The sequence below is a fragment of the Antechinus flavipes genome, chromosome 2 (genome assembly GCF_016432865.1).
Source record: "Antechinus flavipes isolate AdamAnt ecotype Samford, QLD, Australia chromosome 2, AdamAnt_v2, whole genome shotgun sequence".
Classification (NCBI taxonomy): Eukaryota; Metazoa; Chordata; class Mammalia; order Dasyuromorphia; family Dasyuridae; genus Antechinus; species Antechinus flavipes.
This window is the reverse complement of record NC_067399.1, coordinates 603,540,473-603,567,077: the sequence shown is the minus strand read 5'-3', so window position 1 is coordinate 603,567,077 and position 26,605 is coordinate 603,540,473. Positions and strand designations below refer to the sequence as shown.

The window sequence follows — 26,605 nt, the reverse complement described above, 5'->3', positions numbered from 1 at the left end:
GACTATCACAAGTCTGTTCCTACATATGAGCTACCAAGTATCATATACCTATGATAGATGAAATTGTTTCTATTATAGATGTAAAATGGTAATAATGAATAAGATCATAGATTTTGAGCTGAAAGGATCTTAGAGACAATTTAAATTCAACCTTATTTTCACAGATGAGAAACCTAAGTCTAGATAAGTTAAGCATTTTGTCCAAAGTCACATAGCCATCAAGTAGCAGCCCTGGATTTGACTCTAGGACTTTCATCAAAATGCAGTATTCTTTCTATTATACTAGGAATAGCTAACATGTGAGATTTCCCGTTTTATTATTTAATACAGTAAGTTTTCCAATTTTCTAAGGTTATAGAATCCGAGACTTTAGACTTTATTAATGATTAGATCCTCTTAGTTCTGATCTTTGGTCTCAACTACTTTCCTTCTCAACCTTAGCCTAAGATAACTGTTTCAATACTTTCAGCTTTTTGTTTAGATTCAACAAAACCAACCAATTACCCCATAATTAATTTACATTTCCAATTACTTCCAATCTTTATAAAGATACCTATTCACACCCCACATATTTCTTTTATATTTGTTCCTCACATTCCTGAATTAAATTAAAATGGTTAATCAGTGCAGAGACCAATGAGCCATCAGTAAAATTACATACAAAAAAACTACAAAAAATATACTATGTTAAACTCTGAAGGAAATACATAAACAATTCAATTAAAACACTTCATTTGCTATGGGGTCTGCAGTGTGCTAGGTTATAGAGGCAGTATGAAAGCTAATAAGCAATATCCCTGCCTTCAAAGAGCTTAGTCTCATAGCCTTCTAAAGTTTTTGCAACATCAGTGTATTCCTTTTCTATTGCATCAATGAACACAAACACTTCTCCAGTTTCTGGTATAATGATTTCCAGCTTTATTTCAACACCATTGAAGTACTTCCAGTTATCTGGAGGGGTGAAGGAGGAGGATTGTGGAGTGTTACCAAATTCTCCAAATCCAATATGTTGGAATTCAGTAACTTTTTCTTGTCATGTATTATTTAGGAAAAAGTATATTATGAAGTTTGCAGCAATTAAATGACATGATATCAAAATGATCTGAATGGGGAGTCTAATAAAGTATCTTAATTAACTTTATGGTTTAATTCAGTAGGTTCCTGACAAGAGGGAATCTATTCTTTGCATAAGATTATATCCATTCATGAGTCTATATGAATCTGTGCTCTCTTGTGTTGTGACAAAGGTATTTTGTTCATTTTTAATATGTCCTAAACAATCTTGAGACTTCATAAGAACTAGTTAAAGCCTCCCTTTCTTTTTTTAGAGAAAAAGGAATTTATTTTATTTTTATTCAAATAACCCCAAATAGGAAACCAGAGTGGAAAGTCTATGGCAGTGTAAGACCATCCTTTTTGCCCTCTCTAGATAGACCTCCTTCCCTTAACCCTCCCAACTTGAAGATTATCAAAGAGACATGTGATGTAGTAGAGCAGAATTTTTTAGTTTCTATATTTCCAACAAATTTGCCAGGAACAAAAGATTATATGTATATTGCAGTTTACAAAGAATTTATGCACCTCCATTGTCAAGTAAAGTGGTAAAAAATATTATATCCCAGACAAAAGAGTTCTCTTCTTAGAGAAGAGCAGTAAAAAAAAAAAAAAAAAAAAAAAGTCATATTCCTAGAGGGAAAAGATTTCAGGATCAGTTTCTTTGCTTGAACAAACATATGAACAACTCATGAAAATCCAAAAGAAGCACTATTATCATGTGACAGTGGCTATTACTGCATATAATACTACACGAAAATGATTTGCATCAGAAACTCCCGATCCCAGAACCAATCTCAAAATGTAAACTTTGGACATGGCATCAACTTGACAAATACCCACCTGAGACAGGTACAAAAGGGCAACTTAGAGAATCTTCCAGGAAAAAATTTGACATGATTCTTTGTACTGGTTCAACAGATAGAAGACCTGGGTTCAAATACTACCTTTAAAGTGTACTGTTTATATAATCGTTGTTTGTCCTTCATTCTGGAAGAGGATTAAGAACTTGACTTAACTTTCCCGTGTACCTCAGTTTGCTCAACTGCATGGGAGGAAATGGACTAGATAGCTTCTAAGGCCTCTTCCAACTCTAGCAATGTATTATCCGTGATTATAATGGGTGACTCTTATGGTTATTGGAATGCCATAAACAGAAAGGCAAATGACAGATAATGGGAATGATAAAATAGCATAATGGATGGAAAAGTATCACAGATAAAATCATATATTTAGAGTTTAAAGGAATCCAAGGTTATCTAATCCAATCTTCTCCCCATTTTACAGATTAGAAAAGTAAGGTTGAGACAAATTAAGTAGCTTGCCTAGTCACACAGCTTATTTCTACGGAAGGATTTGCTTTCAGTCTATCTGATGATCCACCATGCTATCTATCTCCCTGAAGCCATTTAGTTCTATATATTTTTTTTTTTGCAGATGAAAAAATAATTCAAAGAAGTCCAGTATTTAATAATCCTTAGGCATTATACTATTCTCCTCTATACAGCTACAGATTAGTCCACAGAGACCTTGCCAATCTGTGTTGATACAAGGAAAGATGTTGAAGAAGTTTCTCAGAGCAATGTCAGTCTTTGGAACTATATAGACTATAATGAGACTGTTGTAAATGAGCCTGACCAAAATCCATAATGGACACTCCTACAAAGGACTTGAACTCAAGCCAGTCTGGGAGCCATAGGGCATTTTGCATCTTGCATCATTGCAGCATTCATCCAGTAACATTCTAAGCCAATGCAGCTTCACTCAGTTTTGGCACTCACCTCAGCACCATTTGCCAAGATGGGCTTTAGCACTCCTTGGCAGTGCTTGAGAACCAACCATCTGGGTGACTTAAAACCTCATTCATGTCTCGAGCAATGAGACAAATTCGTTAGTGCCTAAATAAAAACCTCACACCTACTGCACATATGTATTCTTACCAATTTTCATTTGGAAAAGTTGAATCAGAAATAGGAACTTCCTAAGACCACACTGCAAGTCTGTATAAGTAAAGTTTCTGCCTCTAATACCAGAAGAATACTTTTCAGTAGTGGTTCTGACTGGATAACAGGGAATCTAAAAGTAGTATTTTGCAAGACTTTATGTAAATCAAGTGCCAAATTTATTGGCAAGGACCAAGCAGCATCCTAGCTTTGATAACTGTCATTGCTCATTATTTGCAAGTTCGGGGGAGGTTAAGGGGGAGGGGAGAGTAATTTTGATAGAAGTTGGAGGGGACATCTAGAAAAAGAAGAGCAAATATATATACACAAGGGAAGCCAGAGAAGGAAGTAAAATTAAAGTTATTACAAAGCTAATAGGGCTTAGAAAGAAAAAGGAGAATCATTTTATAGGCCAGGTGCTATTGGGAAATAATCTGGAAATGCTGAAATGCCAGAATCTTGCTATAACTGTCAAGCAGCTAAAAGAAAAGCATGTAGAAGCAATTTTATATAGGGGGAGCAGAATGCATCAGGTCTATACCTGCAGACAATAATGGCTTTCCAGAAGTTAAAAAAAAAAAATCTAGACCTGTAATATTGTAACTGTGTGGTAGGAACAGAAAGTTTTCTCATCAAAATGGCTTGCTAAATTTCCATCATGGCACAAAACACGTAAAGGGAGAAATCCTGGCATGGGAGCTATCCTAAAAGCCAATTTATCTGGTATGTTGGAGAGGCTTCAGTTTGCTAGAATTCACAGGACAAAGAGAATAACCCTGGGAGATGTATTTCTTTAGCAATTTCAGTCTATATGGAAAAATTTCACCAAGCCAAAAACAGGGTGGAGTAAGAAGAGAGACTAAGGGATGAACACTCAAATATTTAGCAAAAGAAAGTAGGTAAAGAGTGAATTAGGGTAGAAATGGGGGGAGGGGGAAGATTTAAAAAAAAACACTTTAGTATTTCTCAATTTTTGCCAGATGGCATTTTAATTCAGAGTGCCCTAGCCCTGCCCACACCACAATACTTGCCTAGAGATGCTACTGAGTTTTGACAAGACCATCAACCTTTCCATCTACTAAGGTTGTTTCCTCTTCTGCTCGGAAAATAATAGAATATAAGCCGAATATAGGCATTCTTGGCCTTCAAGGCATATTTAGAAATACAGCCTACATACAGAGTCCAGGCTCCCTGCACCTGTGGCAGTCGTAGAGACCACCCAGAGAGGCAAAGCACAGATGCCAATTCCTTTCACATTTGAGGCTGAAGACATAGTTATTGGGTGTAGTCCTCTTGTTGCTGTCATCAAATATTAATTGAATTTTTAAAAAGAAAAAACATTCAGGGAAAAAAGGGAGAAAAATCGGTCACTTCTGCCAGTATCAATTCACAAACAGGACTTATGTTTCTGAAAGCCTTTTGTGACCCTCCTAGACTCTCCAGTGTTTCTTTGATAGACAGAATATCTGTCTTTTAATAGAAAAGCTACCTAGCTTGCACAGCAGGCTCATAAATGGCTATTGATTATTTGGCTGGTTGACTAATCCCTAATGGGATTTGGCGAAATTTAACATCCATGTTAAGCGAAATCAATAACTAACATCTTTAGTTTAGCTGTATCAATTTGGTATTCATGAACAGGAAGAGATTTTCAGAAGCTATTTTGGCAGATAAACATTAATCCAGCTAGGTCTAAATAGCAAAAGACTACATCAGGCATTGTTGAGGGTGCCCTGCAGCTATCCAACTTCTGACTGCTCAAAATAAAGCAGGCTTGAAATCTCTTTTCTTGGCATAAATGATTATTTTTCCCTTTTCAGGCTACATTACAAAAAACTTAGGGTAGGCCTGTGTGATTTGCAGCCTAGGATTTTGCAATTCTGGAGAAGCTAAGGAACTTTCATGAGGTCAGAAGAATATTAGAGCTGGAACCTCAAAAATCAGCAAAGATTTTGTAATAGTTATTTTTCAAAAGTTGATTTTCCAGTTCTTTTACAAGCTTTCACTGAGTCAGAGAGTTGCTATTAGCTGCTTGAACACCCTGGAGAGTCTAAGTTTCGCTGGACTTTTTATTTCTCTGAATCACCTCAAGATCCTCTCTTAATTGAACAAAGTTCTTTGCTTTAACTTGAGTCTTACCATGGCAGTTATAATCAACTTTTTGACACCTTATATCGAAAGAGCATGAATGATGCCTTGTTTGTATTCTGCACTTGCCTTCTGGATTTGCTTTGCTCTTCCAAAACTGCTTGAGCCTCTGAGGTAGGATGTTTTTAATTTGATGAAGCCTTGTCTCAGGACTTTTAGAGAGTAATTACTGCATTTGTAGAATCAATATATCTTAATACCTCTTAAGTCTAGTAACTTCCCTCTGATAATTATTTCCTATTTATCCTGGATATAACTTGCTTTGTATATATTAGATTGTTAAATTCTTTGAGAACAGATACTATTTTTTGTCTTTCTGTATCCACAGTGCTTAGCACAGTACCTGGCACATAGTAGGTCTTTGATAAATGTTCTAGTGATTAATTGATTAAGAATTAAGAACCTCAGAGGCCATCTAGTGAGATTCCTCTCTGACACAGGACGGCTTAAAACAGTTGATATGTAACCTTAAGAACCCAGCTCTATATGAATTTTGATAAATTTTGATGAGATGACCATCAATAACACCCATTTCAGAAAAAATGCATCCATCTGTTGATGAATAAATGACACAGAGAAGAAAATATGTACAAGTAATTTAATAGTTCTAAGTCAAAGGTCATAGTACTCCCAATGGGGCATGGCTTCTGAAAGGAAGCTGCCTAAATTCTGTTCATAAGCATTCACCCACTCCCGGTCTCCAATAGTTGGTTCCATTGCAGAGGTGCTTCCAACCAACTCTCTAAGTGCCATTATGAAATCCACTTGGCACTCTTCTGAATGGTTAAGTTGACCAATTTCATTAGTCAGGCTAAGATGAAGACTCAGCAGAAAGAAAGAAACAAATGCTGACCCTCTAAGCAGGAACAGACGAAGTTGGCAGAAGAGAAAATGCTGTGTATATAAGATACAGAAGGAAATAATTATTGTCTGAGTATCTGTAACATTACATTTGTTTTGCCTTAAATCTATTAAAAGTTATTTTGTTGGCCAGTGCTGTTCTGCTGAACAAGCAAAATGTTGGTCAAAAGTTTAATAATGTTTCCTGTACCAGCACAGAGTCATTATAAGCAGTCGATTGGGAATGACTTCAGGGAAAACACGGAATCCAGCTCGTGTTTCTACCTAAGGATCAATTTCTTCAGGAATCACTGTGATCATAATGTCTTCATTGCCTCTGCGGACAACCATGTTCAGGGTACTTTCTTTTTTAATGACATCACTGACATCATTGGCAGAGACCACAGATTTTCCATTTATGCTAATTATCACATCATTTTCTTTAAGGCCTCCTCTGAAAGATAAAAGAAGATAAATACATCATTCATTGCATCACTTCAATTTATCCCTCTATATTGACCATTGAAAATGGTATGGATGGGGGATGGAAAAACATAAGATTTAAAACAGGAAGTGAACCATAGAGATAAGCTAATCTAACATCATCTTATTGGTAATGAGGAAGCACAATGTCAGATAGCTAGTAAATGCCAGAGCTGAGCTTCCAACTGTTCTTCTGACTCCAAAGTCTAATATTCTTTCTATATTCAGTTCTGAGCAGGGTAAATGCTGGGAACTTGCCAGGTAGAAGCTAAGATTTTCTCTAAGTCCCTTTCTCCTCTTCCTCCCAAATAAAAATATAGACCAGAATCCACAAGGCTAGTTATATGAGAATGCGAATGTTGGGGGGGAAGAGTTGTAAGGATTCATCTTCAATATCTCATGGTAGAAAGTTCCCTAAAAATTCCCAAAGAAAATAAATATTACTGCCATTGTTGAAATGCCTCCTGGGATTCTCGGGGCTAATACTAAATAGTTGATTTTATACAAAAGTGTTAATATTTTACAAGATCGGTATGAGCATGACAAATTTATTTCAGCCAAGTAATTTCTAACAGAGTGAAATAACTGTAGACCCATTCCAAGCATGTCAGGAAAACAATATCTCTAGAAAAAAAAAAAACACAGTAGCACACATTCACATAGCACTTTACAAGCCCAATTATATATAACAATCCATTAGGGTTAGTAGTACAAGCAATTATTGCCCTCTTTTTACAGATGAGCAAACTAAAGCAGAGCGGGGTTAAGCAATTTTCTCAGTGTTAAGAGACCTTAGAATTCAGAACTAGATGGGACCCTGAATATTATCTAAGATAAGCCCCTTGTTTTTAGAGATGTAGAAACTGTCCAATATCATGATGGTATTAACATAGGGAAGGTAATGTTTGAACTCAAGTTTTCTGATTCCACATCTATTATTTTTATAGGAGATCACTTTTTGCTTTCACAATACTCCTTCAGCTTGATGTTAACATAAGGTGGTGGCTCCCTATTTCTATCAGCATCAGTACAAGTAATATTGATACCACTTTCCTTAAAAATGTTATATCTTGTATATAGCTTGTCAGATGAGCCAATACTTTTCATGTGAACTTTAAAAATGACCTTTTTTTTTTTCCTTCTCCAACTTGACCCCAGAGATTCTCAAAGAATTTATTCTTGTACTTCCATTATACAAAATAAATGTCATGGTGGATAGAGTGTGAACTGAAGTTAGATAGACTCAAGTTCAAATTTCATCTCTGAAATTCATTAACCATATGATGCTAGACAACTCACATGATCAATCTATTTTTCAAACAACTCCCTAGGATTTAATCTTATAAGTAACAGATAGAATTTCAAGCTGCTTTGGTGGGAGGAATTCCAAGAGGGGCTCCCCATGCTGACAAAAATCATAGATCCATCCCATACTCATAATGGATACATACACATCTGTTAAAAGAGTTAAGCCATTTCTATAGAGAACACGAGACCTCTTTCCTCTTTTCTATCTGAGGCAACTCAAATTGAGCCTTATCCTAAGCTAGATCCCAGAGCAGGAACAGACTTAGAGATCTCACGCTTTTGTCACAAGTCCAAAAACAACACTTGTGTTAACTGTCTGTCTGTAAGGAACTATATTGGGTCAGTCATGGGAAGAGGCATGATATCGAAGGTAAAATTTCTATAACTTACGCTTCAGCTGGAGTATCTGGAATTACTTCTATGATATAAGCTCCAGAAAGGACATCAGGAAAGTCCCGGTGACGATCCTTCAACTCTTTAGCTTTACTGTGGAGGAAGAAAACACATCATCCAAATTAATCCAGCTGTGTAGATTTCAATTCAGCCCACTTTATAAATCTTAAAGCACATTACGATTATGAGTTGTTATTATTATCATTCCTTACCTTATTGTCAAAATAAGACATATTGTTAGAATAGGATATACCTATTCAGCTTCCTAGGTTAGAACCCTATACAGGACTATCTATATCTTTTTTTTTTTAATGCTTTGATAGATTACAAATTATAGATTCTACAATGATTAAAGTTTTGATTTGAAGTGCCAGTTGTTTTATTGTTAATATTCCCAAATGCAACCTCTCTATTCACCAATGTGCTATCCTCCCTCTTAAAAAAAAAAAATACTCACCATGTTTAATCCTTGCAAAATCATTAAACCTCTAGGAAATGGTATGAAATGCTCTATTTATATCTAAACTTTTTTTTAAAACTATCATAGCTTTAGTCACTGCTCTTAATTGTCAAGCAATAATAGGTAGAACCCATCCCTCAGACTCATATATCAGGTTTCTTCATAAAGATTTTTTTTAATGAACTTGTCATGACATATAAAAATTAAAATGAAATTGCTCAAGATCAGAGTAGAGATGGAGGGAAGGAAGAATCACTAGTTATTTCAATCAGATAATGTGCTTGACCTAGCATTCCTACAAGAGAACTCCAACACACATTACTCTATAAAATTTAATATCTGAAAAGCAAAGTATTCTCTCCTTGGAGTGAGAAAGACAACGTTCAGAGTTTACTAGGGATGTATGCTTCAATAGAATTAATAAGAAATGGACAAAAATCAATGGACAAGAATTAATAAGAAATGGACAAGAATCAAAGAAAACTAAACTGCTCTCTAGATCTAGCTTTTAAAAGAATGCCACAAAATTCTTTTGGTTGAAAGAATAATTTATAGAATCTGAGAGTCAGTTTAAACTCCTGGCCACCACTTCTAGTCCCTCATCTCACTGCTAAGATTTTCTCATTTTAACCTGAGATTTTAAGAGCAGCTTTGTGAAAATTTCCATTGATTAGTGTATGCACCATCATGATGAGGAAAGATCTCATTTTAAAGAGATAGCTTTAGAATATTAGGCAACATATGGTCATAGAAAGAGCAGTAGATCTTAGATTATTTGAGGTCTGGTGCTAACACTTCTGATTATGAGACATAGCGTGTAATCTTCTCGTGCCTCAGTTTCCTCATCTGTAAAATAAGGTTAATTCTATTTGTACTACCTACCATACAGGCTTATTGTGAAGGAAGTAGCTGGTAAAAACTCAAAGTGCTACATCAATGTGAATTACTATAATGTGATATATCATCATTAGTCTTAACACATTTCGAGAAATTCAGACAAAGTTTCACTGGCATTTAGGGACACCACTGTGAACTTTGAAGTTAACTCTCAGTGTTATTTAAAAAAATAAAATAAAATAAAAGCCTGTTTATTCACCTAGATGTAAGTGACATCATTCGAATTCCAATGTATTTCTTCTTGGTGACAGCTTTTCCTATGAAAGCAAAAGGTAAAATATAAAACAATCCTGGTTAGTTGTTCACGGAGAACAAGTAAGTGCTCTGGCACCATATTCTCTGTTTTGAAGTTAGGTTCAGAGGATTTTACAGGGCTTACTAAGAGATTGGGCAACAGTGTATGTGCAAGGTACCATGATGTTGACAACAACTGTGATTCATGCAAGGGAGGCTGGGGTGCTGACCTCAGACTCTGCACTGGCTCTCCATGAATGTCTTGGTGAAATCATACCTTTAGCCTGTCTGTCATGAGACTCAGTTAAGAACTTCTTAATTTTATCAGATGGGATTGCAAAGGAGATCCCAGCAGTCACTTTCAAAGTATTAATTCCAATCACTTCACCATCCTGAAACAGAAAGATAAGTAGTTTACTAAAGGTATTTTTTAAAAAATAGAAAGTGGAAATTTTTTGCTAGTAACCTCAAAGAATGTATTAGGTCAGTTCCTGCTGGCAGAAGTTCAGTAGAAGAAAGTAATTCAACTATTGAATTATAAATCCAACATACTAACTGGTACCAGTCCCACATAACGAATTACCTTTTGGACTTTTCAAACTGGATAAACTATAGGCTTGTCAAACTCAATATCTCCACACATTAATTCATTATCTTTTTCCTAAAACTCATTCACCACTTTTTCATTCTTCATTCAATAAACATTTATTAAGCACTTATTATGTGCAAGACACTGTGCTAAGCAGTGGAAATACAAAAAAAGGTAAAAGGCAGTCCCTCCCCTCAAGGAGTTTATAGTCTAAATATGTAAATGTTATGCCTCTGATAAAATGTAATTTTCTCAAAGTCAGAGACTTTCAGTTTTGTCTTTGTAGAACCAGGAGTCTAAAGACAACTATGACCAACCATAATAATGACCAATGATGGTCAACCATAACTCCAGATGACAATGATAAAGTCTATTACCCACTACCAGATAGAGTAAGGGAAATTTATTTTGCTCAACTATGCAAATTTATTACAATAGCTTTTCTTCTTTTTTTCTCTCAATGGAAGTTTAATATACCATTAAAACATTTGACTTAATACCATTGATTAATGTTGTCAAATATGGGATTACAAAGATAAATTGCCAACTTCAGAAACCACAATTGGCAAACACTTTTCTGTGTAAAATGGAAATTTCACAAAGGACCTTTAAGTCTTTAAATTAATGGAAAAAACATTGATATAGAAGTTTGAAAAATGGTTTCTATCTGGTCATGGTTCCATTATTCACTTGCCTGTTGAGTTTAGATTAGACACATACCTCTCTGGACTTCAATTCCCTTGTAAGTAAAAAGAGGCCATTGGAATATATGATCCCTAAAATCTATTCTAGATTTAACATTCTATAATCCTATGACCTTTGGTCGGGAAGACTTATGGACATATGAAATTTCTCTGACCTTTAAGCAATTAATTCCTTATCTGAGACCAAATAACTTATGGATGAAACTAGGGTTACAGCTTTAATCCATGTGGACTCACAGCTTTTCACATTTTAGGAAGGCTATTCCTAAGATAGAGAATGTCCAGAAAAAGGCAATCAGGATTGATAAAGAGCTTCAATGCATCCTATGAAAATCAATTGAAAGAATTAATGATAAGAAAAAACAAATCTTGTCAGCAAATCATATGATTTGTTCTGTTGGTGGAAAAGAAGGCAAAATACTGCAGCATGTCTGTGACCCCATTAGGGGCTTAATTGGTAAAGATACTAGAATCGTTTGCCATTTCCTTTTGTGGATCATTTTACAGAGAAGGAAACTTGAGACAAAGTAGGTAAAGTGACTTGTTCAGAATCACACTACTAATAAATACCTGAGGCCATATTTGAACTCAAGAAGATGAGTCTTCTTGACTCCAGACCTGATACTCTTTCCACTGTGTCCCCTAGCTACCCTTGTGCATAACACATGGTATGTATTTAATAAATGCTTGCTTATTTGATTTGACTTAAGAGCTATCCAAAACGGGAATGAACTCTTTGAGAGGTACTGGTTTTCTTATATCTAGAACTCTCACAACAAAGGCTCAAGGTCTGCTTGTCAGCCATAACGTAGAAAGAAGTCTTGTCAGGTACAGATTGGTCAAAATCAGTTATTAAGTTTAAAATAGAAATAGGGGCCACTAAACTGTATGTAAGGATCCCTGTGGGCTGCAATTTGATTTAGAAAACCACAAATTAACATTATCTGAGGTCTACTCTATTTTTTTTTATTTTGGTAAGTATTTTCCCATTGCATTTTAATCTGGTTAGGCCATAGTCTGTAGAGTTGTGGGCAGGGATATAGTCTATAATCTGTAGGCTATATATGTCTGACACCTCTGTTGGAGCTCACCAGGGAGGTCTCTTCCAATCCTGAAATTCTGTGATTCTATTCCATGTATTTCAGTGTAACCTCAGCTGCTGGTCTTCAGAATCACTGAGCACAGCGTGTAGATAGTAAGTACTGATCTATCACATTACTGCAGAAATAACTCAAAGGAAGGGAATGAACACTTATTAAGCACTTACTGTGTGCCAAGAAATGTGCTAAGTGCTTTATAAGAATCTCATTGCATCATTACGACTTCCCTGGGAAGTAGGTGCTATTATTATCCCCATTTTATCTATGAGGAAATCGAGGCAGACAAAATTTAAGTGATTTGCATAAGGTCACACAGCCAATGTCAGAAGTTAGACTCAAATACAACTCTTCTCAACAGGTTATTTATCCACCATACTATGCTACCTCCTATGTATTGTCATGTAAAATATGCTGTCACTGTGTAATAGATTTGTTGCCATTTTATCAAATCCTCTCCAAGATTATGGAATTTATCTAAATACTGTATCTGTATACTATCTACCATAATGTTCTGCAAACAATAGGTACTTAATAAATATTTACTGAATGAATAAAGTAGTCGTTTTTTGTTATTATTATTATTATTAACCAGAATTTATTTAGTGCTTTACAAAGCACTTTACAAACATTACATTTTTGTCCTCACAATAGCTTCTAGAAACTAAGTGCTATTGTCATTGCCATTCATAAAATGAGTAAACAGAGGCAAACAAATTAAGTGACCTCTCTGGGAATCACAGAGCTAATAAACATCTGAAGCTGGATTTTAATTCATATACTCAACTGGGTCTCCTAATTATTTACATAAATTCATAATGATAAGCAGTTAGGACCTGGGATGTTCACAGAGCAACTTCTAACTAAAATTCCAAAACTTCTTTGGCAAATCTCATTTCTTAAAAAAAAAATATTTCTCAAGTGCTAAACAAAATTATTAATAAAATTAATTAATAATAATTAAAATTAATATTTCACAAAAGACTTACCAGATTTACTAAGGGGCCTCCCGAGTTTCCATACTGAAATAAACAAAAGTTAAATGATTAGGATGACTTCTGTCAATGCACTCACAATCCACCTATTGTATACAAATGGCAATTTTCAATGATTTGCTTTAATCTAAACTGTGGTTCTTTCCTGTCAGTCATCTACCTTCTCACTGAAAGTAAATGGAAAACTTCAGGTCACTTTTGAAAACTAACAAAATACAAAAGACTACCTTATGAAGTAATAAACACACTTTCCCCCACTTTCTAAAAGGAAATAAGATATTACTTTATTTAAATCCAAAGAACACTCATTTGTTTTACCCCTGCCCTGCCCTGAGAGCATAGAGTTAAAACCTGGTTCCATTTTATTTCCATTACTTCATGTCTCAACAACCCTGATGTCAGGAAAGCTTGGGAATAGAGCCTGCTGGTTATAAGCAGAGTGCCTAAGAGCGCATCGTGTTTCTTAGAAATTGGTCCAACATGAAAAATGGCTTTCAGAAAGTCAATCCTATGAGGAGACATTTGAAGGAGGAAAATATGATTTCTTAAAGATTGCTTGGGAAAAAAAATAGAGGAAAATCTTTGGCTTCATTCTAGCAAGACAAGTTTAATATGCTGGGTCAAAGCTTCATGCTGTGTCTATTAGGAAAGAAGTGATCACATTTTGGAGAAAAAATAAAGAAAACTGCTAGATTAATCCCCTCCTCCACCCTCAGGGTTCAAAACTTGCCAATCATTGGCAAAATTGGGAGCTACTCTAAAGCAACGCTTAAAACTTTTCCCATTCAGGATCCCTTTTTGTCAGAAATTTTTAGGTAACTCTGGGCATATAGGTGTTTAAAATGGGTATACAAATCAAACATTTGCTGACAAATCACAAAGAAATTTGTTTTAAAACAAATTTTGGCTTGCTTGCATATAATTTTATCATTTATTAAAAATAAAAGTAATTTAGCGTACTAATAAGATGATGTGCTTGTTTATTTTTACATAAAGAATTAAATCTTGGCAGAATACTTGATTCCTTTTACTGTTGCCAAATTTTTCGTAACCCCCACGTTCAGTTGCACAACTCCATATGGGGTCACAACCCACAGTTTTAAGAAGACTTCCTCTACTCTTTTTGTGGTGGTAAGGAACTGGAGTTTGGAAATTCATTTGGGGAATGGCAGAATAAGTTCTGGTTTATGTATAAAATGGAATGCCATTGTTCCATAAGAAATGATGAGTAGGCTCATTTCAGAAAAACCTGTAAAGACTTATATGAGCAAAAGTTGAGTGAACAGAATCAGAAAAACATTGTACATAGTAACTTCAAGATTATATAATGATCAACTATGATGACTCTTCTCAGAAATCCAAGACAATTCCAGTAGCCTAGAGAAAGAAAATGCCATCTGCTTACAGAGGGAGAATTATAATAGAGACTGGATGCAGATTAAAACATAATATTTTCATCTTTTGAGGAGAGGCTGGTTTTCTTTCTCATGTTTTTTTTTTCCCTTTATTTCTGATTTTATTTTGCAACATGACAAATAAAGAAATATGTTTAAAATGATTGTACACATATAACCTATATCAAAGTGTTTGCTGTCTTGTGGAGGGGAGAGTTAAGTGAGAGAGGAAGAAAAATATTGGAACTCCAAAAATGAATGCTGAAAACTATCTTTACATGTAATTGGAAAAATAAAACACTATTGAAATCAGGGGGAAAAATTAGCTGATAGTCAAAAAGGAGAAGGAGAAAGAGGAAGAGAAAAGGGAGAAGGAGGAGGAGAAGGAGGAGTAAAAGGAGAAAGAGAAAGAGAAAGAAGAGGAAGAGGAGGAGAAGAAAGAAGGAAAAGAAAGAGAAAAAAGAAGAAGCAGATTTACTCTATAGAATGCTGCAAGAATAATATCACTAATTGTTTGGAATGAGCTTCAAGGAGTATTGAAGAATTAAAGTCTTCCTATAAAGCACAATAGACTTAAGAGTGAGGGGACATTTGGGTTTGTAAGTTAGCATGATATTAGTGGAAAGAGTCCAGGTAGCTAGACATGAGTTCAAACCCAGCCTCTGATACTTACTAGTTATGGAATCATAAGTAAATTTCTTAAACTGACGCCTCAGTTTCCCCATGTGTAAAATGGTGGAAATAATACTAGCAATTCCTTCTTCACAGGGTGATTAATGTCAAGGCACTTTTTGTTGTTGTTTTTGTGTTGGTAGAGGTGGAGGTAGGTAGATCTAGGCTTGTGATTTCATTGGTACAGGAAGCTCTTTTTTAATAATAGCTTTTAATTTTTCCAAAAATATGCAAAGATAGTCCTTAACATTCACCTTTGCAAAACCTTGTATTTCAGATTCTTCTCCCTTCCTCTCCCCTCTCCAGATACAAGTGATCTATTATAGGTTAAACATGTACAATTCTCCTAAATATATTTCCATATTTATCATGCTGCATAGGAAAAATAAGATTAAAAGGGGAAAAAATATGAGAAAAAGAGAAAAAATAAGCAAGAGAATACCACCCAAAAAAAAAAAAGATGAAAATAATGTTTTGATCCATATTCAGTCTTCATAGTTCTTTCTCTAGATATGGATGGCTCTTTCCATTACAAATCTATTGGAATTGCCTTAAATCACCTCATTGTTGAAAAGAGTCACTTCCATCACATAATCTTATTGTTGCTGTGTACAATGTTCTCTTGGTTCCATTCACTTTACTTAGCATCAAAATATGTCTTTCCAGGCTTTTCTGAAATCATCCTGCTTGTAATTTTTTTTTTTTAGAATAGTAATATCCCAATACACTCATATACTATAACTTACTCAGCCATTCTCAAATTGATGAACATTTACTCAATTTCCAGTTCCTTGCCACTACAAAAAGGGCTGCTATAAACATTTCTGCACATGTGGGTCTTTTTCCTTTTTTTATAAGCTCTTTGGGATACACACCCAATAGAGACACTCCACCAACAATGTCTTAATATCCCAGTTTGCCCGCATTTCCTCCAATATTTAACATTATCTTTTCTGGTCATCTTGGCCAATCTGAGAGGTGTGAAATGGTATCTTAAAGTTGTCTTAATTTGTATTTCTCTAATCAATAATGATTTAAAGAATTTTTTATATGATTAGAAATGGCTTTAATTACTTTGTATGGAAATTGTCTGTTCATATTCTCTGACCATTTACCAATTGAGGAATGGCTTATATTTTTACAAATTTGACTCAATTCTCCATATATTTAAGAAATGAGGCCTTTAGTAGAAGCACTGGATGTGAAAAAAGATTTCCCCACCTTTCTGTTTCCCTTCTAATCTTGGCTGCATTGGATTTGTTTGTATACAATGTTTTTAATCTTACATAATCAAAATTATCCATTTTGCATTTCATAATGTTGTCTAGTTCTTCTTTGGCTATAAATTCCTCCCTTCTACACAGATCTAAGAGATAGATTATCCCTTGTTCTCCTAATTTACTTATAGGATCATGAACCATTTTGATCTTATCTTGGTATAGCATGTTAGCTGTTGGTCATTACCTATTTTTGCCATATTATTTTTCAGTTTTCCTAGCAATTTTTGTCAAATAGTGAGTTCTTATCCCAGAAGCTGGAATCTTTGAGTTTATCAAACAATAAATTACTATAGTCATTGACTATTGTGTCTTGTGAACCTAACCTGTTCCATTGAATCACTACTTTATTTCTTAGCCAGTACCAAATGGTTTTGGTGATTGCTGCCTTATAACATAGTTTTTTAGCTCTGGTACAGCTAGGCCACTTTTGTTTGCATTTTTTTTCATTAATTCCCTTGAAATTCTTGACTTCTTGTTCTTCCAGATGATTTTTTCCCCTAGCTCTATGATTTCTTGGCAGTTTGATTGTTATGGCACTGAATAAGGAGATTAATTTGGTAGAATTGTCCTTTTTATTATATTAGCTCAGCCTGGTATGGGAAACACATGGAGAATTATCAATGCAGATTAGCAGTCTTCTCTGCAATTTAAAGTATTAGAAAGTTCCTTGGAGGTACTGAGAAGTTACAAGGCTTGCCCAAGGACACAAAGCCAGTATGTGTCAGTGTTGGGACTTAACCCCTAATTTACATATTAATCCCATGGTTAGCTCTCTCTCTATTCCACCATATTACCTCTAACTGAGTCTCATGAGGACAATGTGAAAACTAAATAGGAGAACATACATAAAATCCTTTGTCAGACATTATTGTTGCACAATCTGTTCCAACTAGCAGTTGGACCCTGGCAAGCCACTTAACTTTTCAAGAAGTTTGCTTATCTGTAATATTTGCACATCAAAAGATTGATCATGAGAAAAATGCTTTGGACAATTTTAAAGCATTATATAAATAAGAACCCTTGCTGTCAAAGATCAGGAAGATCCCACAAAAGGAAATCTGCCCATTGCTAGTGAATATCATAGTTACTTTTAAATGTATAACTGTGCAGTTCAACTGACAATCTATGGTGACTATCCTGAATGACTCTACTTCAGAAGTTGAAAAAATGCTGATAAACTTAATCATTTTCTAAAATCATTGTTTCCATCTGATAAACCTTGAATTGGGAGAAACAGGAGAAAATTAGCTTAACATGAGCAGTTCTTAATTCAAGGTCTTTGAGATTTTCTTTAATATTTTAATGACTCTATATCAATATAATTGTTTACCTTCGTAATCCTGTTTTATCTTATTCATTAAAAATATTATTCTTAGAAGGGATCCATAAACTTCCCCAATCCATCAAAGGGATTTATGACACACAAAAAATAACCAGAACCACTTAACTAAAGTTATTTGCCCAACATCATACAAGTTAAGAAGATTTGAAATTTTAACCTAAAACCTCAGATTGAAGAAGAGGCAATCTGAACTCTTACTCCTTACCTTTTTTTTTTTTTAAAGCAATGTCATCATAACCAACTCAGGCCGGACTGGCTTATCCAGATTCAGATGAATAAGAAACAAGACTTACATTGATGATCGCGTCTGTCTGTATGTAGTCCATGTCTGAATTTCGCAGTCCGAGTTCTTTTCCTCCTCGTTGGGTGGTACTAACAATCCCAGTAGTTACTGTATTTTGAAGTGAAAATGGACTTCCAATCGCAACCACAAATTCTCCAGGCCTCAGTTCTGAAGATCTACCAAGAAGAAGGACTGGCAACTTTCCCTGTAAACAATAATTTTTCTTTTTAAAAAATAGCATATGGCCTTTTCTTCTAAAAACAAGGTGGACTACACAAGGACCACATTCCTAGATATTGCACTGCCAAAAAAAAAAAAAAAGGGACATGGCAGACCATGGAGTCCATACTAGATATTTCTGGTAGTTGCTAATAGTAACCATATTCCCTGGATTTTCCAGGAGAGGTATACAATCATAAGAGAGTAAAACTTCCTTTTCCACAAACTGTACCCAATAAATCATAAGCTATTATAAAACACATGAATATTTGTGTTCTGTCTGCCAAGGAAAATGTCTTAGGGCTATAGTGCATTTCTGTTTCTGATAGCATCTTGAAATGATTAATACACACTTGCTATGATTGTTTCAGGGCCAGGGGAGAGATTAAAAGACAAGGCAAAAAGACAATGAATTTCATATCTTTGTCAAGGAAAAGTGAGCAGGAGGGTTTAGTGATTAAGCACAAAATCATCAGACTCAGCCCTTAGGGGGAAAGGCAAATTTTGAGCTTGTTAAGGTTACCCCAACACGGCCCCCAGCCATTTATCCATCATCCATCAGAGATCAAGGCTGGTGTGAGAGCATGAACAGAGTCTCACCATCTCAGGTGTCTGTCTGGCAAAGGTGCCAAGTGATAAAAAACATACCCTTATTAATAATATGACCCTGTATTGTTGTGTGAATTCAGATGCACTTGAGATGATTAAGCTCATAGTCAATGTTAAACTGATTTTTTCCCCTCTTAAACTAATAACAGAGAGAAAGGGAGCCAAAAAACCAGCTACCCTATCCCAGTTCATGTTACACCTTACTTATAGATTAGGCTTAAAAAAGAGAAAAAGAAAAAAGAAAATGATCAAATTCTTTACTCTTTTCCCTTCACTGGCAATACCAAGATAGACAACCATGGTGGAGAGAGCTGTATAAAGCACTCAAATAAAGAATATATGACTTTACTCTCCTCAGTCCAGAAAAGCTGACCCACTAAAGGACTCTACTAAATAGCTCCTAAAAGCAAGACATATCTGAAGTCTCCAATTAACTCTTTTTGGGTGTGAAACATGACAAAAATAAAATTAAGCCACTTCTTTATGGTCTGGGCTCCCTACTTCTCTTGACAGGACAGTGAGTATCAACTCTACCTCATAGAAGAGAATACGTTGCAGCCTTAAGAGGACAGGACAAGAACACCTGAGGACAACTCCATCCTCGTCCTCGAGCTGGAGCCAAACAAGTCTCCTGAGTAATTCCACTTTTTACTCAGTTAATTAAAGCAAACAGCTGCCTGGACATAGATATTTTCCAGAAGGGGGAGGTTTGTCCCGGACTCTTAGGCCAACTGGCAGTCAGCAAATGTCTGTTCTGTGCTCATCAACCTCAGAGAAGAACTGGTGTCCTTGACCCCACAAAGATGCAAAAGTTGGTCATGAGAGCCAAGCACCAGAGAGGGAGCTGGGAGAAAGGAAAGGAATAAACCCATAAGCTTTTAAGCCATGCCGGGCACTGGGCTAACCACTGGGGATACAATTAATCACAAGAAAGACATAACAAAGGACCCAAAGACAAAGGCAGAAAGAGATATAGAAGAAAAAAATAACTTCAAGAAATAAAACCTGTTTTTGAGACAGGAAGAGTAAAAGTATTAACTTCTGCAGGAGATTATCGAAGTTAGAGCTAGAGAACTTTAGGTTAACCTTCTTTTTCTACAGATGAGGAAAATGAAGCATTTACAAGTTAAGCACACTGGCCAAAAGTCAAATGCACAGGGAGGAGGAGGCAGGGAATTTAAACCTAGCTCCTCTTGACTACACATTCAGTGTTGTGAGTTTCATCACCTTCTCTACATGCAGAACAGAAAAATGGGTGAGAAACATTCCCCAAGGAATGGCTTCCAAAAAGCCCAGTGTCAGCCCGAGGTTCATCACTGAAAATCATAGATTTATACTACAATAGGTCCCTTCCCCACAGAGGGAAGCTCCCGTCTGAGTTCTTCCCGCCTCCCCCGAAGTACAAGCACATACAACATTCCCTACATAGTCTGATGTGCTCTTGGAGATCATTTGAGTCCAACCACACTCCAGAGATTTCTTAAAATTGAATATTTACAATGGACGGGGGCCAGTGACCCCTGCCAAGGAATTACTTTCTCCAGCATTCACAGCAGGTTAGGAGTCAGCACAGTACTTTGCTAGATAGAGAACTTTTAAAAGTAAATGTGTGCTCAGCCACCTACTTCTTGGAATGAGCCCTCCACGGGAAACCACTGGGTTTTGAGCCTGAGACTGGCTGGAGGGAAGAGGTGGCCAGAGACTTTTAGGAATTAGGGGATAAAGAGAAGAAGAATAGCAGATTCCCAGCCATCGGCAAAGAGCCACTTCTTCCAGAGCTAAGATGAGAAGTGACAGTAGGAGTAACAACAAGCACAGTTTGGTGGCAGGGTAGAGAGAGCTCTGGACTCGGAGTCAGGGAGATCTCAGCTGGAATCCTGCCTTGCTAACCATCTGGACATGTCATTTAATCTCTCCACCTCATTTTCTTCATCTATGAAAAATAATAGCACCTACTTCATAAAGGCGTTAGGAGAATTAAATGAGATGATGGATGTACAATACCCTGCAAGCATTAGAGCTCTATAAATATCGACTATTATTCCTGTTTTGATCATAATTGAAGGGCAGTAAGTCACTTAGGGAACTAGCCTCAAAGCCATGAAATCTTGGGTTTAAATCTCACCTCTGACACTCTAGGACCTCAGGCAAGTTTAAAATCTCTGAATATCCCAGCAACTTTTGAAGAATAAAGTATAATTTGCAGAGAAGGAGTCTATCCAGTGATTTTTTAAAATCATCTACAAGGTGGCTCATTCCACTATGCAGCAACTCCATTTATCAAAAAAAAAATTTTTTTCCCCTTGAAGTATACAGACTAGCTTCTTTGCAACTTCTCCCCATTTCTTCTGGTTCAGCTCTCTAGGATGGCATAAAAATGAATCTCTCTTCCCTCTTTAGATGTAACAATGTAAAAAGAAGAAAGGGCAGTATGTAGCTAGTGTTTTAAGGGGAGAGAAGTGCTGCATACATTTTATCTCATTCAATTATACTAACAGCTTTATGAAATGGATACCACAGGTAACGTTATCCTCATTTGACAAATGAGAAAATTGAGGTTCAGAGATGTAAGTGACTTGCCCAAATGGCTCAGAAATGGCAAAGATGAAATCTGATTTCAGGTCTTTCCTTACTCCAGAGCACAATACTCTTTCCTCTACTCTAATAAAAGCTTATATGTAAAAATGTTTTTGGAAATACACTCCTATAGAGAATTTACAGCAAGAATTGGATTAGTATAGGGTAAAAGGCATGGATGGATGGCTGTCTGAACTAGTGAAGGGAACATTCACACCCATAAAAGAATTCCAAAATTGATTATTTGACAAATCTCTTAGAATAATACAACCAGGTGCTGCTGGTAAATGATTAACAACTAGCTCTTTAAAAGTATGCACACCACACTTTTCAATTTAATCTGCATTAATATTTTTTCCATCAGTTTCTTATATCTCTATGATCAACAAAACAATGAATCAAACTGATTTATAAAGTGTAATGTTCACACTGAACATTTAACAGTTGGCTTTCATATGGTATAAAACACACAGTGTTAGGCATTTTGCTCAATTAATATTATCAAAATGAACAAAAACTTAAAAATTAATATCCTCAACTATACAAGTTGAGAAAGAACATTGACAAAAACCTAAACATAGATAAATAGATAGACAGACAGACATTAAGATAATGGACAAAGCTCAGGGACAATTCCTTTGGTATGAAAACTAATTAGTCTATTTCCATAAAAGTAGAAGAATTAAGTGAGAAAAGCATGAGAAGCATTCTTCTTCTTTCTTCCTTAATACTAATTGCAGGCATAAAGACATTGGAGAATGAGGAAAAGATGATGATACTGGCTGGTCTGGTTGGCCATTGCACTAGTTAACCCACTATGGGGCCAAAGTTGGCTTTAGCTAAATTGCATATTCAGCAATAGCTCCAGCAATAGCGTTGGGATCCATCTCCATTGAATAAAAGCCAGGATCTTTTCCAGTCTTAATCCTCACCTCAGGCCTGTCTGCTTAAGACAGTAATATATAAACTAGCCAACCTGCTATTTAGGAAATTAGCATTTTTTTTTTCAGCAAATGTCTAGACACATGTTTTACTCAGTGGGGAATTTTTTTTTAAAAAGAATGAAATGTCGATATGGGCAATGAGTGCAATTACATGCAAAATCTTGGCTCCTGCTCTGAAAGCATAAAATCCCTTAGACTCTATTCCTGTACCGAGATTTGGTTTGGTTCCAATGTCTATATGTTCCCTCTGGAGCAGTTACAACAGAGCCATCTCTCAACTTAAGTTCCTAAAAGGTATGGACACTATATCTGTGGAGTCTACTTTGTACTTAATATGATCTACATAAATCAACAATCTCAGATAGCTCATAGGATCCCAAAATTGAGCAGTCTAGGACTAGTAGAGACTTCAGAAGCCATCTTGATCAAAAGTTCTAAGCAGAGAATCTATAAATATAAATGTTTAAGGAGCCACGACCTTATATGGAAGGGGGAATGCACATTTATTTCATTGCAACTGGTTTTATTGTATTTATTTCATGGCAATTGATAATTACAATTAAATTTGCAAGATAGCATAGGTAGAAAGCATCTAATCATATTTGAACTCTAGGCCTCTGTTTCTAGCTGGCATAGAGTCTCTTCAGAGATAGTTTACTTTCCACTACTGCCATTGATGGTTGATAGCATCAATAGGTTTAGGGAGCCTGTCAGCCCAACAGTTCTGAGATATAAACCCCTAAGAATAGAATCCAGAAAAGTCCAGGTAGAATTGGACTAATGTTTGGGTTGTAGTTATTGATACCTATTCTACATGGGATGCTTCCTTATAAATGACATATACTTGCATGTTTCTCTCCAGTGCCTCAGTTAAAAAAAACTGCTTCTGCAGGCAGTGAGCATAGAGTGGAAAGAAATCATTGGACTCAGAAGATCTGGAATGAATTCACAACCTATTGAACCTCAGTTCCTTATTTGTAAAATGAATATAATGATACATGATCTCTCTAACTCATCAAATGAAATATTGGACATGTTGAATGTTTTGGAAATCAGAGTGACATCCTAATATTGTGGATTATTATTTTGTTTTAAATTCTGAGGATAAAATGAAAAAGTACCAAAACTGCTTAAACAGCCATGTTTGTGACCCCTTTTAAGATTCACACTGTTACCTCAAACATTGAAGGAAACAAAAATAAGTCAAGTTTTAGAAAGAAAGGAAGTCAAATCAGCAGTGTGAATATGAAGTGACTCTCATCATAAAAGGGGAAAAGGCCAATTATGAAGGCTATGTCTCACATAACAAAATAATTAGAAAGGAAGAGGCCACACAAAAATATACAATAACTCAGATAGCCTTACCAATCCTTGGCTCAGATACTTTGGCCAGAAAAATTCTTTAACACAGGAAGTTTTATGCAATTTAATTTTCCATCCATTTTTCACAAATCATATTCATTTGCAGTTTAATGGTGACAAAGGAAAAGAGTCTAAAGACAGTGGAGGAAATTCCACACATATTTAAATAAAACAAGCAAAATATCTCACAGATCCTCCATTCCAATTTTCTTAATGATTTCAATAGCATTGGAAAGTAACCCCCAAAACTTAAAACTAAATAAAATATCATTCTGTCAAGAGGGTGAAGAAATCAAAAATGCAGATGTCACCAAGACAGTAGGCATAACGGTATTATTCTGGTGACTTGCAATGTAAATAAGTAAATGCTAGTTGTAGGTAAAAACGTTCTCTGTATCTCTGTCTCTCTCTCTCCTTCTCTCCTTCCTTCCCTCCCTCTTCTCCTACACATAAACACTCACAATCAGAACCAATAACAACTCCTATCACTGGTATCGTTGCCTTGAAGCAAACAGTTTTACTGAGCAAGGGAAGATACACAGAGAATTTACCATATCATTGGTAAAACAATATCCAGGAATAAGAGCACTGGCTCACAGATGTCTCTCTTCCTGAATTATCTGCCTAGGGATGCCCAACATCTTTAAAGAATCATCAGACATTCAGCCCAGCATGTTTTCTTTACTTTTCTCTCTGAATAAATGTTCTCTGGTTTGATTAGGCAATCAATGAAGGAAAATCAACCTGGGATTCTAATTATGAAAGGCAGCTGGGAAGGTCAGCAGTTAGAAATCTGACTGATCAAATGAAATAATCTTGAGAATTCACTTGGCTTATCTATTACTATGATCAGGAAGTCAGAGGAGTTGATTGATGTAGGAAAGCAATAGCTGCTTCCAACAGCTGTAACAAAGAAAGGTACCACTCTGTTCTTCAACAGATAAAAGCAGGAAGAATCCAAGCTTCTTGGCTGTCATTTATGCTGGCTCATTTAAAGCACAGTTCAGCATTACATTTTGGAAACGGAATTAAAGCAGATTAAGCAAGTTTGGATACTTAGAAATCTTCCCCCTATATTCTTAGATTGTGTGTTCCCCTAGAAAAATGTAATGTTTTTCTATAACCAACTTTAACCCCTGGTTGCCTTAATCCACTGAAGAAGAAAATGACAAATCACTCCAGTATCTTTGGCAAGAAAACCCCCTGAATAGTTGGGGTCATGAAGAGTCAGACACAGCTGAATGACTGAACAATGACAGAAATAAGCTACTTAGGATCTTGGGGACAGAAGACATCAAAGGCTAGGCAATAAAGACCTTCTTCTGCCTCCTTGACAACTCCTTCAGGGACTCTTTTCCTCATTTTCTTAGGCTTACCTGTGTCATTGTCAAGGGATCTGATCCTGACAATATCCTCATTCTCTTTATCCATCAATAAAGGAAAATCAACCTGGGATTCTAATTATGAAAGGCAGCTGGGAAGGTCAGCAGTTAGAAATCTGACTGATCAAATGAAATAATCTTGAGAATTCACTTGGCTTATCTATTACTATGATCAGGAAGTCAGAGGAGTTGATTGATGTAGGAAAGCAATAGCTGCTTCCAACAGCTGTAACAAAGAAAGGTACCACTCTGTTCTTCAACAGATAAAAGCAGGAAGAATCCAAGCTTCTTGGCTGTCATTTATGCTGGCTCATTTAAAGCACAGTTCAGCATTACATTTTGGAAACGGAATTAAAGCAGATTAAGCAAGTTTGGATACTTAGAAATCTTCCCCCTATATTCTTAGATTGTGTGTTCCCCTAGAAAAATGTAATGTTTTTCTATAACCAACTTTAACCCCTGGTTGCCTTAATCCACTGAAGAAGAAAATGACAAATCACTCCAGTATCTTTGGCAAGAAAACCCCCTGAATAGTTGGGGTCATGAAGAGTCAGACACAGCTGAATGACTGAACAATGACAGAAATAAGCTACTTAGGATCTTGGGGACAGAAGACATCAAAGGCTAGGCAATAAAGACCTTCTTCTGCCTCCTTGACAACTCCTTCAGGGACTCTTTTCCTTATTTTCTTAGGCTTACCTGTGTCATTGTCAAGGGATCTGATCCTGACAATATCCTCATTCTCTTTATCCATCAATAAAAATAATGAACAGCATGAAAATAATGAACAGCACAGCTAGGTGGTGCAGTGGATAGTGTACCACCCTGAAGTCAGGAGAACCTGAGTTCAAATCTGGCCTCAGCCACTTAACCTAGCTGTGTGACCCTGGGCAAGTCACTTAACCCCAATTGCCTCAGGAAAAAAATGAACATAATTCTCTCTACCGCAGATTGTTGTAAGAATAAGATGACATAGCATGAAGTTATTCTGAAAGTTTGCAGGGGATGCAAGCACCATGTGTTATTTTAAATTTAAAATTTCCAACACCTTGACTCCTTTGGAACCAACTTTAGATGCTGGTCATACCAGCAAGAAGTACTTGAGAATATTCTGCAGACTTAGAGGATCAGCCAATTGGAGCCATGTGCAGCTGATGCAAAACAGTGTTAATTAGGAGAAGGTGAGAATTTGCAGGCTGTGGGTTGGATCAAAGGCTCTGGAGAGGTCTGGATATGCAAACATAGACTGGGAGCCCAGAAAGAAATACTGCCTTTTCTCTAAGCTTACAGATTTCCTGAAAGGAAGATTCCACCTAATAGACCAATGCTTCAGAAATCCTCTGAAATAAAGAAATCCCATGGCTGAAGCCTCCTTTCTCCATTTGGATCTCAAGCTC

The 26,605-nt window shown here is 36.0% G+C and overlaps 1 protein-coding gene across 1 annotated transcript in view; it reads right to left on the bottom strand.

Moving 5' to 3' along the window:
* Positions 1-5,728: 5,728 nt before the first annotated feature.
* The window catches only part of HTRA1 (HtrA serine peptidase 1), a 73,404-nt gene continuing 52,527 nt past the window's right edge, over positions 5,729-26,605 (bottom strand). Inside the window, exons 4-9 of the mRNA XM_051981594.1 lie at positions 18,126-18,320; positions 13,139-13,171; positions 10,037-10,151; positions 9,725-9,782; positions 8,166-8,261; positions 5,729-6,438 (exon numbers count right to left, since the gene is read on the bottom strand). Coding sequence (XP_051837554.1) covers positions 6,270-6,438; positions 8,166-8,261; positions 9,725-9,782; positions 10,037-10,151; positions 13,139-13,171; positions 18,126-18,320 — 666 coding nt within the window. The 3' untranslated portion in view covers positions 5,729-6,269. The remainder of the gene's footprint in view (positions 6,439-8,165; positions 8,262-9,724; positions 9,783-10,036; positions 10,152-13,138; positions 13,172-18,125; positions 18,321-26,605) is intronic.